A 12,688-nucleotide genomic window follows, 5' to 3' on the forward strand; every position below is an offset into this window, starting at 1 on the left:
GCAAGGCTTTGGGAGGACAGGACAAATAGCCTGGAAGAGTTTAAAGATTTCCCATCTTACTCTTCTACCTCCCTGGCTCAGTATTTTAATGTGGAAAGCAGTTTTTCTTTCTCTGTGAAATAAAACTTGGGCTTGTGCAGATCCAAAGAAAATTCTTTCTCCAGTACCTTTCCATTTTCATCTGCCTTCTTTTTATTTGCTTTGGACTCGCATCTTGATCTGTGTTCTTAGTTTTGGGGATCAGCATATACATGGCCTTTCGAATGTATTGGGTAGTCCTGAGGGTGTCCACGACCATAAGACTGCCTCTACACAACTGTGCAAAACTGTGTGACAAGTCTCCTCCCCAGACAGGTGTTAGGCTCTTTATTTGAAATTTTGGAAAATGCTTCTTCTCCCAAGGAATCACTGAGTTAGCTTATCCATTCTTGTACTGTGTGACAAAAACCAAACATGAAAAAACCAGATGGAGTTTCTTTTACAGTGTGGGTCAGCAGCTGCGAAGGATCAAGAAATGGTGTTTCATCATAATCATGATTAAGATATAAAATTATGAAGGATGTTAGGCTTCTTTTAGCATGTGAAGTAGAATAAGGGTGGTGTTTGGATATGTGCATTACGGATGCCTAAGATGTTATGCAGGCATTGATTTCTTTTATAGTAACATTTGTGAACTGGGGTAGTAGTTCCTTTTTCCTTTATGATTTTAGTAATACCATCTGCTTTTTAGTATAAACTTGCTAAGACTTCTCTTTCTGGGTCAGGTGGGTTTGGAGATGATTTTAAATCTGCCACATCCCTTCCTCCCCATCGTCTTCTAAAACAGGCCTTTGCATAATTAGGTGGTATAAAGGAATGAGCACTGGAGTTGCGAAAACCTCCCTGCTTTTCCCAGCTCCTCTGTGTACAAGTTATGTGACCTTGGGAAAGTTACCCAGCCTCCTACAAGCCTCAGTTTCTTCTTCTTGTGAAATGGGGGTGAGATAACTAATTTTGTAGTGTTGCTGTGAGGATTCAACTACTTTAAATAACATAAAGTTGCAGATACCTAATAGTTCCTTTCCTACCATGTCCTAAAATATAAATTTATTTCTCTCATTGATTTCCTCCTCTTCTCCTTATTTGCTTCCATGATTTCACTTAAAGTAAGCAAAACAAAACCACAGAAATAAATTATTTGGAATTTTTTGTGGCCTTTTTACTTTTGCAGGGGGGTAATTCCAAAATTCCTGTTTTGGAATCTTGACACTGCCTTTTGTACACAAAGTGCTTTCTTCTTCTCTGCCCCCCACCCCCTCTTTTTTCTCTGGTCTTCACAGAGAAGAAAGATCTCTGTGTTGAGCACATGAAAGTCTTGTAACTCCTTGTCATCTTGCTTATGATCTCCATCGCCAGTTACTGTCTCTTTGTGGCTGCCGCTAGAGCTGAGCACTTTTGGGGCAGACTGTGGTTCCTCTGCACTGCCAGATTATCTAAAATGACAGTAGGTTTTGGTTTAAAAGGCTAAACTGGGACTTCCCTGGTGGCGCAGTGGTTAAGAATCTGCCTGCCAATGCAGGGGACACGGGTTTGAGCCCTGGTTCGGGAAGATCCCACATGCCGCGGAGCAACTAAGCCCTTGCGCCACAACTACTGAGCCCGCATGCCACAACTACTGAACCCCACGTGCCTAGAGCCCATGCTCCGCAACAAGAGAAGCCACCGCAGTGAGAAGCCCGCGCGCCTCAATGAAGAGTAGCCCCCGCTCACTGCAACTAGAGAAAGCCCGTGTGCAGCTACAGAGACCAAACACAGCCAAAAATAAAAAATAAATAAATTTTAAAAGACTAAACTTAATTTTTATGGTAACATGGGGTTCAGCTTAGGCAGCTAGGGGAAGCCAGTGGTGGTCCCATGTGCTTCGGTAAGATGAAGTAGATTAGTGTAAGAATAAAACCCTTTATCGATTTAATTAAGCAAATCAGTATATTAAAATATGCAGACTAACTTCAGAATCTAGTTCTTTGCACTACAGTGGACTTCTGCTTTCTCTTTGGTCCGTGCAGATCTCCTGTCATGACATTTTCCTCTGCTGCTTTAATTCAGATGTGCTCTCTACCCTTCATTTGCTGTGTCACTCAGCAAATGTGTACGTCTGGATGTGGCAAGCCCCCAGCTATAGAAGTACCTCTTTAAGAACAGAGGATGGAAGATGTCTTTGGTGGATGGTTGACTGAGTGAATGCATTCCTTCTAAGTAGTTATAGCTCATCTGTCTTCTGATAGCTCCTTGGGCTTCTAGCAGGCACGTGTCCCACTGTTGTTAAGTAAAACCCAGTATGTGTGTTTGACAAGTTAGCAGCGTGGCAGCTCTCCTTGCTCCCCAGCCTCGCTGCCGTCTCAGGGGTTGTTTGGTTTGGCAGATGGCCAGCTCTCTGCTATAAGATGCATTTCCTTGACAGGACAAAGTGTGGAGCCGCATTAGCTGCAAAGTTTACGAAGGTTAGCTAAACATACACAATAAATATTAATAAACAAAAAAAGCCCACCCACCTTTGACTTTGAATTCTGTTTCTTCATTCCATGTTTTGGAATCCTTGTAATATTTGATTAATAACCAGTCGTAGGGTAATTGAGCCTTAAGTATCTTTTGCTTAAGTCAGACTGCTCCCAGAGTCCTCATTGGCTGCTTTGGTGACTCACTGCCACAGTGGATGGAGCTCTGGAATGACTGTTTAGTTCAAGGGGTCTCATTTGCCTTCTCCTTGCTTCAATGTAAAAAGCCATGTGTGTGTCTAAGGGCATTAGAGGGTAAAAGCTGTGAACAGGAATAGAGGTGCAGCGCCCTGAGCTTGGACTCCCTGGAAAGCCATCAGACATTGGTCTGTTGGCCTGGGCCGTTGCCTCTCTCTAACATTTACACCCTCAGCGTAGAGGGAGAGAGTAACAGTAACCTGCTGCCCCTGGAAACTGCCTGTTTGGCTGGGTGTCTTGGAATTTACCAGGCCTACACTGTGGATCTTTTCCAATTCTGCACCCTGCTCACTTGAAAACATATTTGAGAACTAGTAATCTTAGACTGCTTAGACAGATCTCTAGAGAACCAAGGAAGAGAAATAACTTCAATGCTATGTCCTTAAAGTTGTCCGGGCGATTTGTGGGTGCTGAGATTTCTGAAGGCCCTTGAAAGCCCCTCTCACTCTCCTCCCTTGCTCTCTGGTCCTTGCACATCCCTCTTTTTAGGCCCGCATTGGGAGGGAGCTAACCCTACTGTGTTTGTGGGGTACTTGAGTATAATAATGATCTGGAGAAATCAAATTATCCCTCCTAGGCAGTAGTGAGTTTAAGTTGAAACTTGTCTCTACCTCCACCTAGCAAAGCAATCCGTTTAGGCTTGGGTGAACTGTAACTTTTAATTCATCCCTGCAGCAAACATTTATTGAGTTCCAGACACTAATCTAGGCACTTGGGATTCTTGGCTTCGTAAAACAGACGAAGATTGGCCTGTGTGGAACATATATCCTAGTAGGGGAGGCAGACAATAAGCATAATTAACAGTAAACTATATAGTACTTTAAAATGGGATACATGCTATAAAAACAAGGAAAGTAAGGGGAGTTGTGTGATACAGTTTTAAATAGGGTGGTCTGGGTAGTTATGACACTAAAGCCAAGACTTGAAGGAGATGAGTATTGGCTTGGATGAACTTATTCTAGGTAAGATATGAAGTTATGTTTGAGACTCTTTTCATGTTTCCACATACCTGGCCTTGACCATCTGGAAGTTCCCAGTGGTCTAGGTGTGCTTCTCAAATTAGTCTCAGTGGCGGAGAACCTGGTAGTCAGGTTGTGCTTTGCAGACCATGAACTATTGATATACTTAATTCCATCTTACTAACCAGGCACAGTTTTATTAGGGGAAAATGTGACTTTTTAGACACATGCATTATAAAGTAAGTTTCATGAGCATATGCACAAAGCAACAACAACCCCACACCCTGGAAGTCAAACTTTGATTTACTATTTTCATATTTTATTAAAAATATGATTTACTGTTTTCAAGTTTTTCTGTTAATATTCCCTCACCATTATAAATGTTTTATCATCTTTTAGCACTTGCTAGTAGACATTGGGTAGCAGGCACCACATGTTTAAGAAAAATTGTGGAAAGAAAACTTAAAACTGTGAAAACCTGCCCTTTGAACTTAGTTTTCTCCCGATGACAGGGGAAACACAACCACTCTTCTCGAATATTGTCAGACATGAATTAGAAGTTCTGCAGACTCTTACATTTCCCCCTTAGTTTCTCAGGAATCTCAGAGTAGGAATTGTAGCCATTTAACTATATGCATTTTTTTTTGGCCAGTCAGGTGGGAGCCAGAGTTTCTATCAAAAGGGGTTGCAGGGATTCCCAGATATTCTGTCTTAAGAAAAGAGCTGGATGGCTGGGGAGAAGAAACCAAAGAAATGCAGCCCAAGGTAGATTATTTAGTAGACAGAAATTCCATGATTTGCATTTTAGTATTAGAACAGAAAATGGCAATATCTAATTGTACCCTTTTTCCCTTAGTCCTTGTACATTGCTTGGCACATGAGAGGTTCCTGATAATCATTGAATTAATGTTTCCACTCATTTCTTGCTCTATCAGAGTGAGATCTGCAGAACCCAGCACATGCTGTTTCTACCTACCAACTTTAGCTTCATTTTTTCCCCCTTAATTCTATCCCTGCCATCTCTTCCACCTCTGCCCTCTTACTTCAGCAAAAATTAAAAGCAGGCTGTACTTCTCACTGAGAACTCGTGGTTCTTTCTGACCCCAGAGTACCACTTATTTTCCTTACTAGTGATGAACTCACAGGATCATAACTTCCAGTGAACCTTCTCCTAAATAGCTTTTCATTCAGGTTAATGTCAAGGCTTTATATTCCATATCTCTGTTTTACTTCTGCTACTGACCTGCTGGTTTATCTCATAGATAGGGAGATATTATTCAATGTTTGCAAACGTGTGTTGTTCCTGAAAAAGCTTTATGAGATTTCGATCTTTGTAAACTAAAAACAATAACCACCTGGCCTCAATATGCTGTCCAGAGAGGCATATTTATTGTGTGTATAAAAGCATGAAACACTGAGATCTAAATCTGCTTCAGTGGTAAAATGAACTGAGTTATGTGGGTTCAGCATTCTAAGATGCCAGCCTCATGTGGCAGCAGAGCTGGGAAAGCCCAACTTTGTGGTTTCAAGGCTGTCAGGAAAGGAGAGGAGAGATGTCAGGAAGGGAGCATCTTTTTTATTTTTATAGAGTATCACACAGATAACAAGAGATAGAACAGAACTCAACCTCAGGAACACGACCCTATGGTTTAGAAGAAAATGCCCTAACAGTTACAGGTAATCATCAGGGTGATACTCAGTTTTGTAAACAAGCCATCAAAGTACCAGCGGAATTTTTTTCCATTTTTATGTGCCCTCTTTAGTTGACTACCATGCCTTTCCTTTACAGAGTGTTGTCCGCTGCCTGTGGCATCCAAAGCTGAACCAGATCATGGTGGGGACTGGAAACGGATTGGCTAAAGTCTATTATGACCCCAACAAGAGTCAGAGGTATTCATAAGTATTGCCTGTTTTAGATGGATGACAGCAACTGGGGGAGGGTTTTCTTTTTCCACCCCCACTTTTATTTATTTCCCTCTTTGATGGGGATCCACCCTTTTAGAAAATGCAGCTGGCACAGAGTAAAGCCTCAAACTCCTAGTATTGTGCTTTAAAGAGGATTTGGATATCTCCCTTGATCCATACAGAATTCAAAGTGAAAGTTTCCTGGGGATTTGCAGTTCTTTAGCTGAAATGTTGAGTGCAAGGGGGGAAAAAGGCCTGCCCACTTTGCATACCACCCTGGACAGTGGCATTAGCAGTGATGCATGTAAGGGATTAACAAAGCAGGGAACTAACCACTTATAGGAAATGGAAACGGCTAGTCCGTTTTGTTCCCTTTCTGTTTGGGCTTTTATCAGGTGCCGGTTTGGATGTTCGGCAGGGTTGTTCTCTGCCAGCAGAGGAGGACAGCACAGCTACTTTCCCCTTCAATCCCATGTCTGTCCCAAAATGCCAAATTTAAGCGTACCAGTGTGCTTCAAGGATCCGAAAACTTCACTAGAGGCTCAGTCAGTCTCTCAGTTATTTCTCTTTTCCTTGGGCACAAAGGTAAACATGTGTCACCAACCAAAAAAAAGATGGTTTTGTTTCTCTTTGTTAAGGTATAGTGAGTGATTAGCTCTTTCTTTAGAGTAAGCCTTGGCTAGCTAGTACTAAAATTCACATGCTGTATTTACTGGGGTCCCCCATAAACCTGTTTTGAGCTCCCACGTTCTTTCAGGGGAAAGGAAACCCATCCTCTATTAGTGAATATGTATTGACTATAATTTGGCTCTGAATAGAAGCAGACAGTCCTGTTTCCTTCTGAATTTTCTGGAGTTGGAACTTTGCCCTATAAAATAAAGTTATATATTGTGGTCTTTAAGAACAAATAGGATTTTGTTTGTTTTTTAATAAAGAAATTGAAAATGCTAATGTAATTAGGATGAGAGGCGGGAGTCTGTTTTACTTGAAAATAATGAACCCCATTGATAGCACCCTTTAGAAGATTCCTATCTTTGGAATCTTTACTTTAAGAAATTTGCTTCTTTGTTTTTGTTTCTCCTGAAACGGATGCTCATTATTGCTAAGGAGAAGTGAAGTGTTCTAAGCACACTTTTGGTTAATGCCACACATTCTTGGGCTGTAGCCCCTTGGCAACACTGCCAAGCTGACTCAGTTCCAGATCACTTGTACTCTTGTATTTGAGTTGTAGACAAATGCCACCTGGGCTGTAGACTACCTAGGTTGCTTTCATCTGAGACATAAACTAAAATTTGAACCCTATGACCTTTAGGGTGAAAAGGTTGATTAATGTTATTAATATCTCTTTAAGATCTTAATTTTAGGTTATTTCTATAGATTTTTTAAACTGGCCTTTTGTTTTGCAGTGACCTTTCTAACCCTTTCACAGAGTAGTAACCACTGACTCAGACTTGCTTTCCCATACACTTAATCTCTTATCACCAAGGGCTCCATCTGTTGCCAGAAAGTCAAGGACTTGGTGAGGTGGTGTGTACAGAGCATGTTCCTGAAAGTATCTAATGCTTTTGACGTAGACTTTGTTTCTGAGACCAAATAAAGAAAATCGTTTGCTTTTACCCCTCTCAGGGGAGCGAAATTATGCGTGGTTAAAACCCAGCGGAAGGCGAAACAAGCGGAGACTCTAACCCAGGACTACATCATCACCCGTGAGTTGTTAGCATGGTTTCTCCATCATGCATCTGTCTTCTGTTCTAGTGTGCTGTTGATCTCATGGCTTTAGAGACAGAAAAAGCCCTCCGAGTTCAGGCATATATTACAAAATACCGCTTTCATGTGTTCAGGACTGGGGGTCATATAATAGCTAACCCCTTTAGCTTCTGTGCCCCATCACGGAGACAGGGTTACTTCATGTAACTTTCAACCCAAAAGGGAAAAGCCTAAATTCTGTGACCATGTGATAGACTGATCCAGAGACCTTTAGATATAAAATGAACTACCTGGGGTATGATCAGAAATCTTACCAGGACAGAGCAGCTTCTCTCGGGTTTGTCGCACAACCTCGTTAATCTGGCAGGTTTTTGTTTCCCAGAGTCACAGTCTCAGACCTGTCACAGGTTGCGGCTAGGCAGGAGATCTTGGATGCAGTAGCAGTTGTCATTAGCAGATGCCCCTGTGGATTTATCAGTGGCTCCGTCTAAAGACCAGGGGGCGCTGCACTGCTGGTTTTCTCCCTGGTGGTTGGTCTCATGTAAGACCATGTCCCTTGGAGCTGATGATCAGTAAAGAGATCCGGTGACATTTTTTGCAAGAGTAGAAGTGTTAAAGTCGGTGTCATAACCAGTCTAACTCATGTGATTACAAGCGGCCTACTTAAATTCCTGCAGTCATTTGAAGTGAAAAGCTATTTTTCCCCCTCCTAAAAATACTGTTGTGTCGTGTTGCCCGACAGAGTGACGGGTGGCTGTGTTTCAGCTCCCCTGACTCAAGGTAGGCATATTTTACTAGTGAGTGATATGGCCCTGGCCCAGGCTGGAAGTACGGGTAGAGGATAGGAGGGATACTGGAAGTGTTTTTTAGGTGTTAACAGACATTTCTGTCATTCATACCATAAATCTACTTTAAACCCCTATTATTCCTTTAACTCTGCCCCAGTTTTCTCTTTTAAAGGGGTTTTAATTTGCACATAAACATTCAAAGAAATTATTCTGGTACTTTTTTTGGTCAAAAAAAGATATTTAATTCTATCCCCAATAGTCTTCTCCCTCTCCACCAGAATATCACACTGTTTCCCTTTTTAATACATATTTTCTTTTATATTCTGAAATTTAATTCTGACATTGAGCAACAGCAATTGGACAAATATTACTTTGATTTTTATTCCTTTGTCGACCATATTGAAGAAGGATTAAGTCCCCATCAAGTCACCACGTCAGGAGATTCAGGCACCTCCTTGCATTCAAGGCAACCTTTATCCCAGTTTCAGTGGGATAAGTGTTCCTCCCTTCTGGTTACTCAGTGCTGTCAACTCCTCCTGAGAGGTGGTCACATTTCAGAAATGTGTGAAGTGATTCCAGTGTTTCTGAGGCATCTGAGGAAACTTCAGGGCTGACAGGCAAGCTGTTGGCATTATTCTCATTTGGGTCCTATAAGAAAAAACAAGAGGCAGTCCCATTAAGTGTTTCTTTTCAAAACCACAGAAATTAAGTTTAACTGCTGCCCATGGTTTGGGAGCTGGGGGGCCTCACCAATGTTTCTGTGACGGTATTTGACGGCATTTCCTGAGCGCCATTAGTTGCCAGGAGAGGTGAACAGTGAGCCTGGTCGCAAACGAAATTGGCTAATTGGTTGCAGTAAGACTGTCTTTTATTATTAGATGAAGGCTGTCATTATGATTTCCATTTCATCTTCATTTACTCATGCGTTAGCTATGTTTTTGGATGGAAGGGTTATTATCATAATGAAATTTTTCAAATGTGACTTCTCGTAGCTCATGCCTTGCCTATGTTCCGCGAGCCCCGCCAGCGGAGTACAAGGAAACAGCTGGAGAAGGACAGACTGGATCCCCTGAAGTCTCACAAACCCGAACCTCCTGTAGCAGGCCCAGGTGACCGTGATCTAACTAGTGACTTGCAAAGGGGGTTGCGGGGCAGGGTGGGGTAATAGATACAGAATTTGGAAGATCTTTTGGACCTAGATGCCTGTCTTCAGAGATTTTACTAAATAGGGGTTTTCAAACGTCTTCTTTTAGCATCAGAACTTCTTGTGTAAAGATCTGATGCGGAAACCCAGTGCATAAACTGATAAAAATGGAGCTGCTGTGCTGAAGTAGAGAGGAAGCCCGGAGCCCTTTCTGCTTGGTCTCCAACTAGAGCCCTTTAGGTGACCTCGGTGGAACTCGGGGGCTCCTTGGGACCCAGTGTTAAAACCACTGCTCTCAATATTGGCTTAATATGCAACACTGGGTACTTTTACCAGAATTTAGGCTGGATTAGGTTTCACACAAGGCAGAAAGTGAACATCATTTAGTTCTGTGTTGATAAAATGGAGCTGCCCATTTCCCTAGAAGATGAATAAAAATCCTTAGAGTTTCTAAGAAAGTAGGTACCAGAAGAAAGCAAGGCAGCATTGGCTATCATATAGCACGTACCTTTACTAGAATCCCATTTTCTGTTATCACCTGCATAGTTTCCATTTCTCCTATATTCACATGCTTAAAGCTTATGACTTGTTCATTCATGTGAACCTGAGTTCTGGACCTATATCTGTTTGGCCTGACCCTTCAGCATTGAAAATATTTCATATACCAATCTCAATTTTTTTTTCCATTTTCTCTGCCACCATCCTAATCAAAGTTCCTAAATAATATTCTTGCCTGGATTATTGAAAAGCCCTTCTAACTAGGCACCTTCTCAAGTCTCTCTCCTCACCACCCTGCCTTCGTTCATCTCACACAGCTTTTATTCCCAATTTCGTATTGCTACTGCCCCCAAATCTTCATAAGCTTTACACTGTCCAGTTGCATTTCCAGAGATTCAGAGTTCCCTTCAGTCTGAATCTATCGCACTTTTGAGCTTTACACCTCACCGCTCTCCTACTCCGATCTTCTCACATGACTGTTGGTTCATTCCTGCCCCCAAATGCCCAGTGAACTTCCCTCTTTCTGTACTTTTGTATTTAAACCATTCTGCTCATTGAAAATAACCTTCTCTGTCTTCTGAGTTCTCCCAAATTGGATTTATCTCTTCCTACAGACCCCCTCCCCCAACCAGATCAGCCTGGAGAGCTTTCTCCTTCCTCTCCTTCCACTTAGTTACTGGCCATACAGATTCTTTGGCAGTTATTTCCTGCCTTATAAAATTAATCTTTTAGTGCTACTTGACTTTTCATGTGGTGTGGTTTTTTGTTTTTGTTTTTCCTTTTTTTTTTTTTTTTCTTTTTAATCTTCCTAAAAATTCATACATCTTCTGAGTACTGGGAACCAGGCTGGCAGTTGGGGATCCAGTGGGGAACAAATTCCTGCCCATGTGGAGCTTCGTGTCTAGAGCAATTACAGTACAGTAAAATAATGTGAATCAGTCTGTTCATCTTGTTTTCTCTCCTACAAGGTACTTGGAAGATGGCAAGCCCTAAGATATGTTTGTTTAAATCTAAAATAGCACCTAATGATCATTGGTTATTTTTATTAATTGAGTTTCATGTGTTCATGCCTGAGGAATTTTTTAAGGCATACACATGGCAAACTATTTGTATTTCTTCCTACATGGGTGTCATTGTGTAAATTAAGCAACTAAGGCATAATAAAAAATGTCTCTATTTAAAAATGTTATGGGGAAGTTGAGGTTTGGTGATGTCCTACTTTGGTTTTGATTATCATAAATGAAAGCTGAAAGGACGATACTCAAGTACTTTTGAGATTTGTGTGCTTCAAACCAAAGTCTGTTAGAAGCCTCAGAGTGCTCAAAACCTTGATTCTGTAGGGAATGACAAAAATCAGGTAAACCTGAATCCCTGACCCTACTTTGTCATTCATATAACCGTCTGCCTCGGAAACCAGCAGTGAGGGATTCTCAACCTTGTCAGATAAGCCCAGTGTACAAAAGGTATATGCTCACTCCATTCCGGATTTGGTTTTTTTCCTTTGGAACAGGTCGTGGTGGCCGGGTTGGAACCCACGGGGGCACTCTGTCATCATACATTGTGAAGAACATTGCTTTGGACAAAACCGATGACAGCAATCCCCGGGAAGCCATTTTGCGGCACGCCAAAGCAGCCGAGGACAACCCATATTGGGTTTCTCCAGCATACTCCAAGTAAGGAAACAGCCTTTTAAAATAGAAAATTTATTATGTTTAATGAATTGGGAAGAACATAACAATGGCTGCTTTGAGGTTCTAGTTTCTCCATTTCTTTTTTATTCCTAAGCATGAAAAATGGCCAGGTACTCATGGTCCTGAAACCTAGGCATTTGTTTGTATCTGAGGACTCTAAACGGTAAATGTTTAAACCAAGCCAGTTCCATTAGATCTATAGCCTAGCATAAACCCATTATGTGAAACCCATTCTACCTGTGATAAAAAAAAGAAAGAAAATCACTGCCTGTCTGCATTATCTTAGTTAGGGAGGGTTAAAAGCAAATGAAACAGTTTGTAGAATCTATTATTGAGGATTAACTTTTATTTGTAGAGCTGTGTTTGTAAGTAACACTTAAACATAGGCAGAGTAGAGCCTGCCTGCTCAGATTCCCTCAAATAGCTTCGCATGTGTGAACATGTAGTGGTTCTTAAAGCCACTAAACCAGCTACATTTACACTAAAGAACAGTAATATTGTAGAATTTTGGGGTTTTAAGTTTTTATTGTAAACTAACGTTAGACTTACAGAAAAATCGAAAAAGCAATGCAGAGAGTTCATGTATACTCTTCACCCAACTTCCCCTGATGTTAACACCTTACATGGCCGTAGTACAATTAATTGGCAACACCATGAAATTAACATGGGTACAGTACTGTTAACTGAGCTACAGACCTTATATGATTTCCCCAGTTTTTCCACTAATATCCTTTCTCTGTTCTACAGTCCTATCTAGGATCCCACGTTGCATTTAGTTGTTACTTTTCCTTTGTCTCCTCCAGTCATAACAGTTTCTCAGTCTTTCTCATCTTTCATGACCTTGATGCTTTCAACGAACACTGGTTTTTTATTTTGTACACTTTCTCTCAGTTTGTGTTTGTCTGATATTTTCTCATGATTGGAATAAAACTATGCATTTTTGGCAAAAATAACACAGGAGTGATGTTATATCCTTCTCAGTGCATCACATCAGGGGCTTCGTGTCCCTCAGTCTGATGACTGGCGATGATAACTTTGATCACTTGGTTAAGGTGATGTCTGCCAAGTTTCTCCACTGTCAAGTTACTATCATTCCATTTTGAGTTAATAACTTGCTTGGGAGTAATATTTTAAGACTAGGCAAATCCTGTCTCTCAAACTTTTGCTGTCTCATTTTATCATGCATGGATAGATTTGCCTGCAGCAGTTACTACTGTGGTGTTTCCCTAGTGGTGTTTTCTTTTTCCCTCTTTTTTTCTACATT

General features: G+C 41.3%; 1 protein-coding gene across 2 annotated transcripts in view; it reads left to right on the plus strand.

The window, feature by feature from the left end:
- The window catches only part of WDR70 (WD repeat domain 70), a 316,512-nt gene that overhangs the window by 278,559 nt on the left and 25,265 nt on the right, over positions 1 to 12,688 (plus strand). For both annotated transcript variants that reach the window (XM_061187724.1, XM_061187725.1), the window contains exons 14-17: positions 5,481 to 5,581; positions 7,223 to 7,302; positions 9,084 to 9,200; positions 11,244 to 11,406. In XM_061187724.1, the coding sequence (XP_061043707.1) occupies positions 5,481 to 5,581; positions 7,223 to 7,302; positions 9,084 to 9,200; positions 11,244 to 11,406 (461 nt within the window). The remainder of the gene's footprint in view (positions 1 to 5,480; positions 5,582 to 7,222; positions 7,303 to 9,083; positions 9,201 to 11,243; positions 11,407 to 12,688) is intronic.

Source organism: Eubalaena glacialis, chromosome 4 (genome assembly GCF_028564815.1).
Source record: "Eubalaena glacialis isolate mEubGla1 chromosome 4, mEubGla1.1.hap2.+ XY, whole genome shotgun sequence".
In the NCBI taxonomy this organism is placed as follows: Eukaryota; Metazoa; Chordata; class Mammalia; order Artiodactyla; family Balaenidae; genus Eubalaena; species Eubalaena glacialis.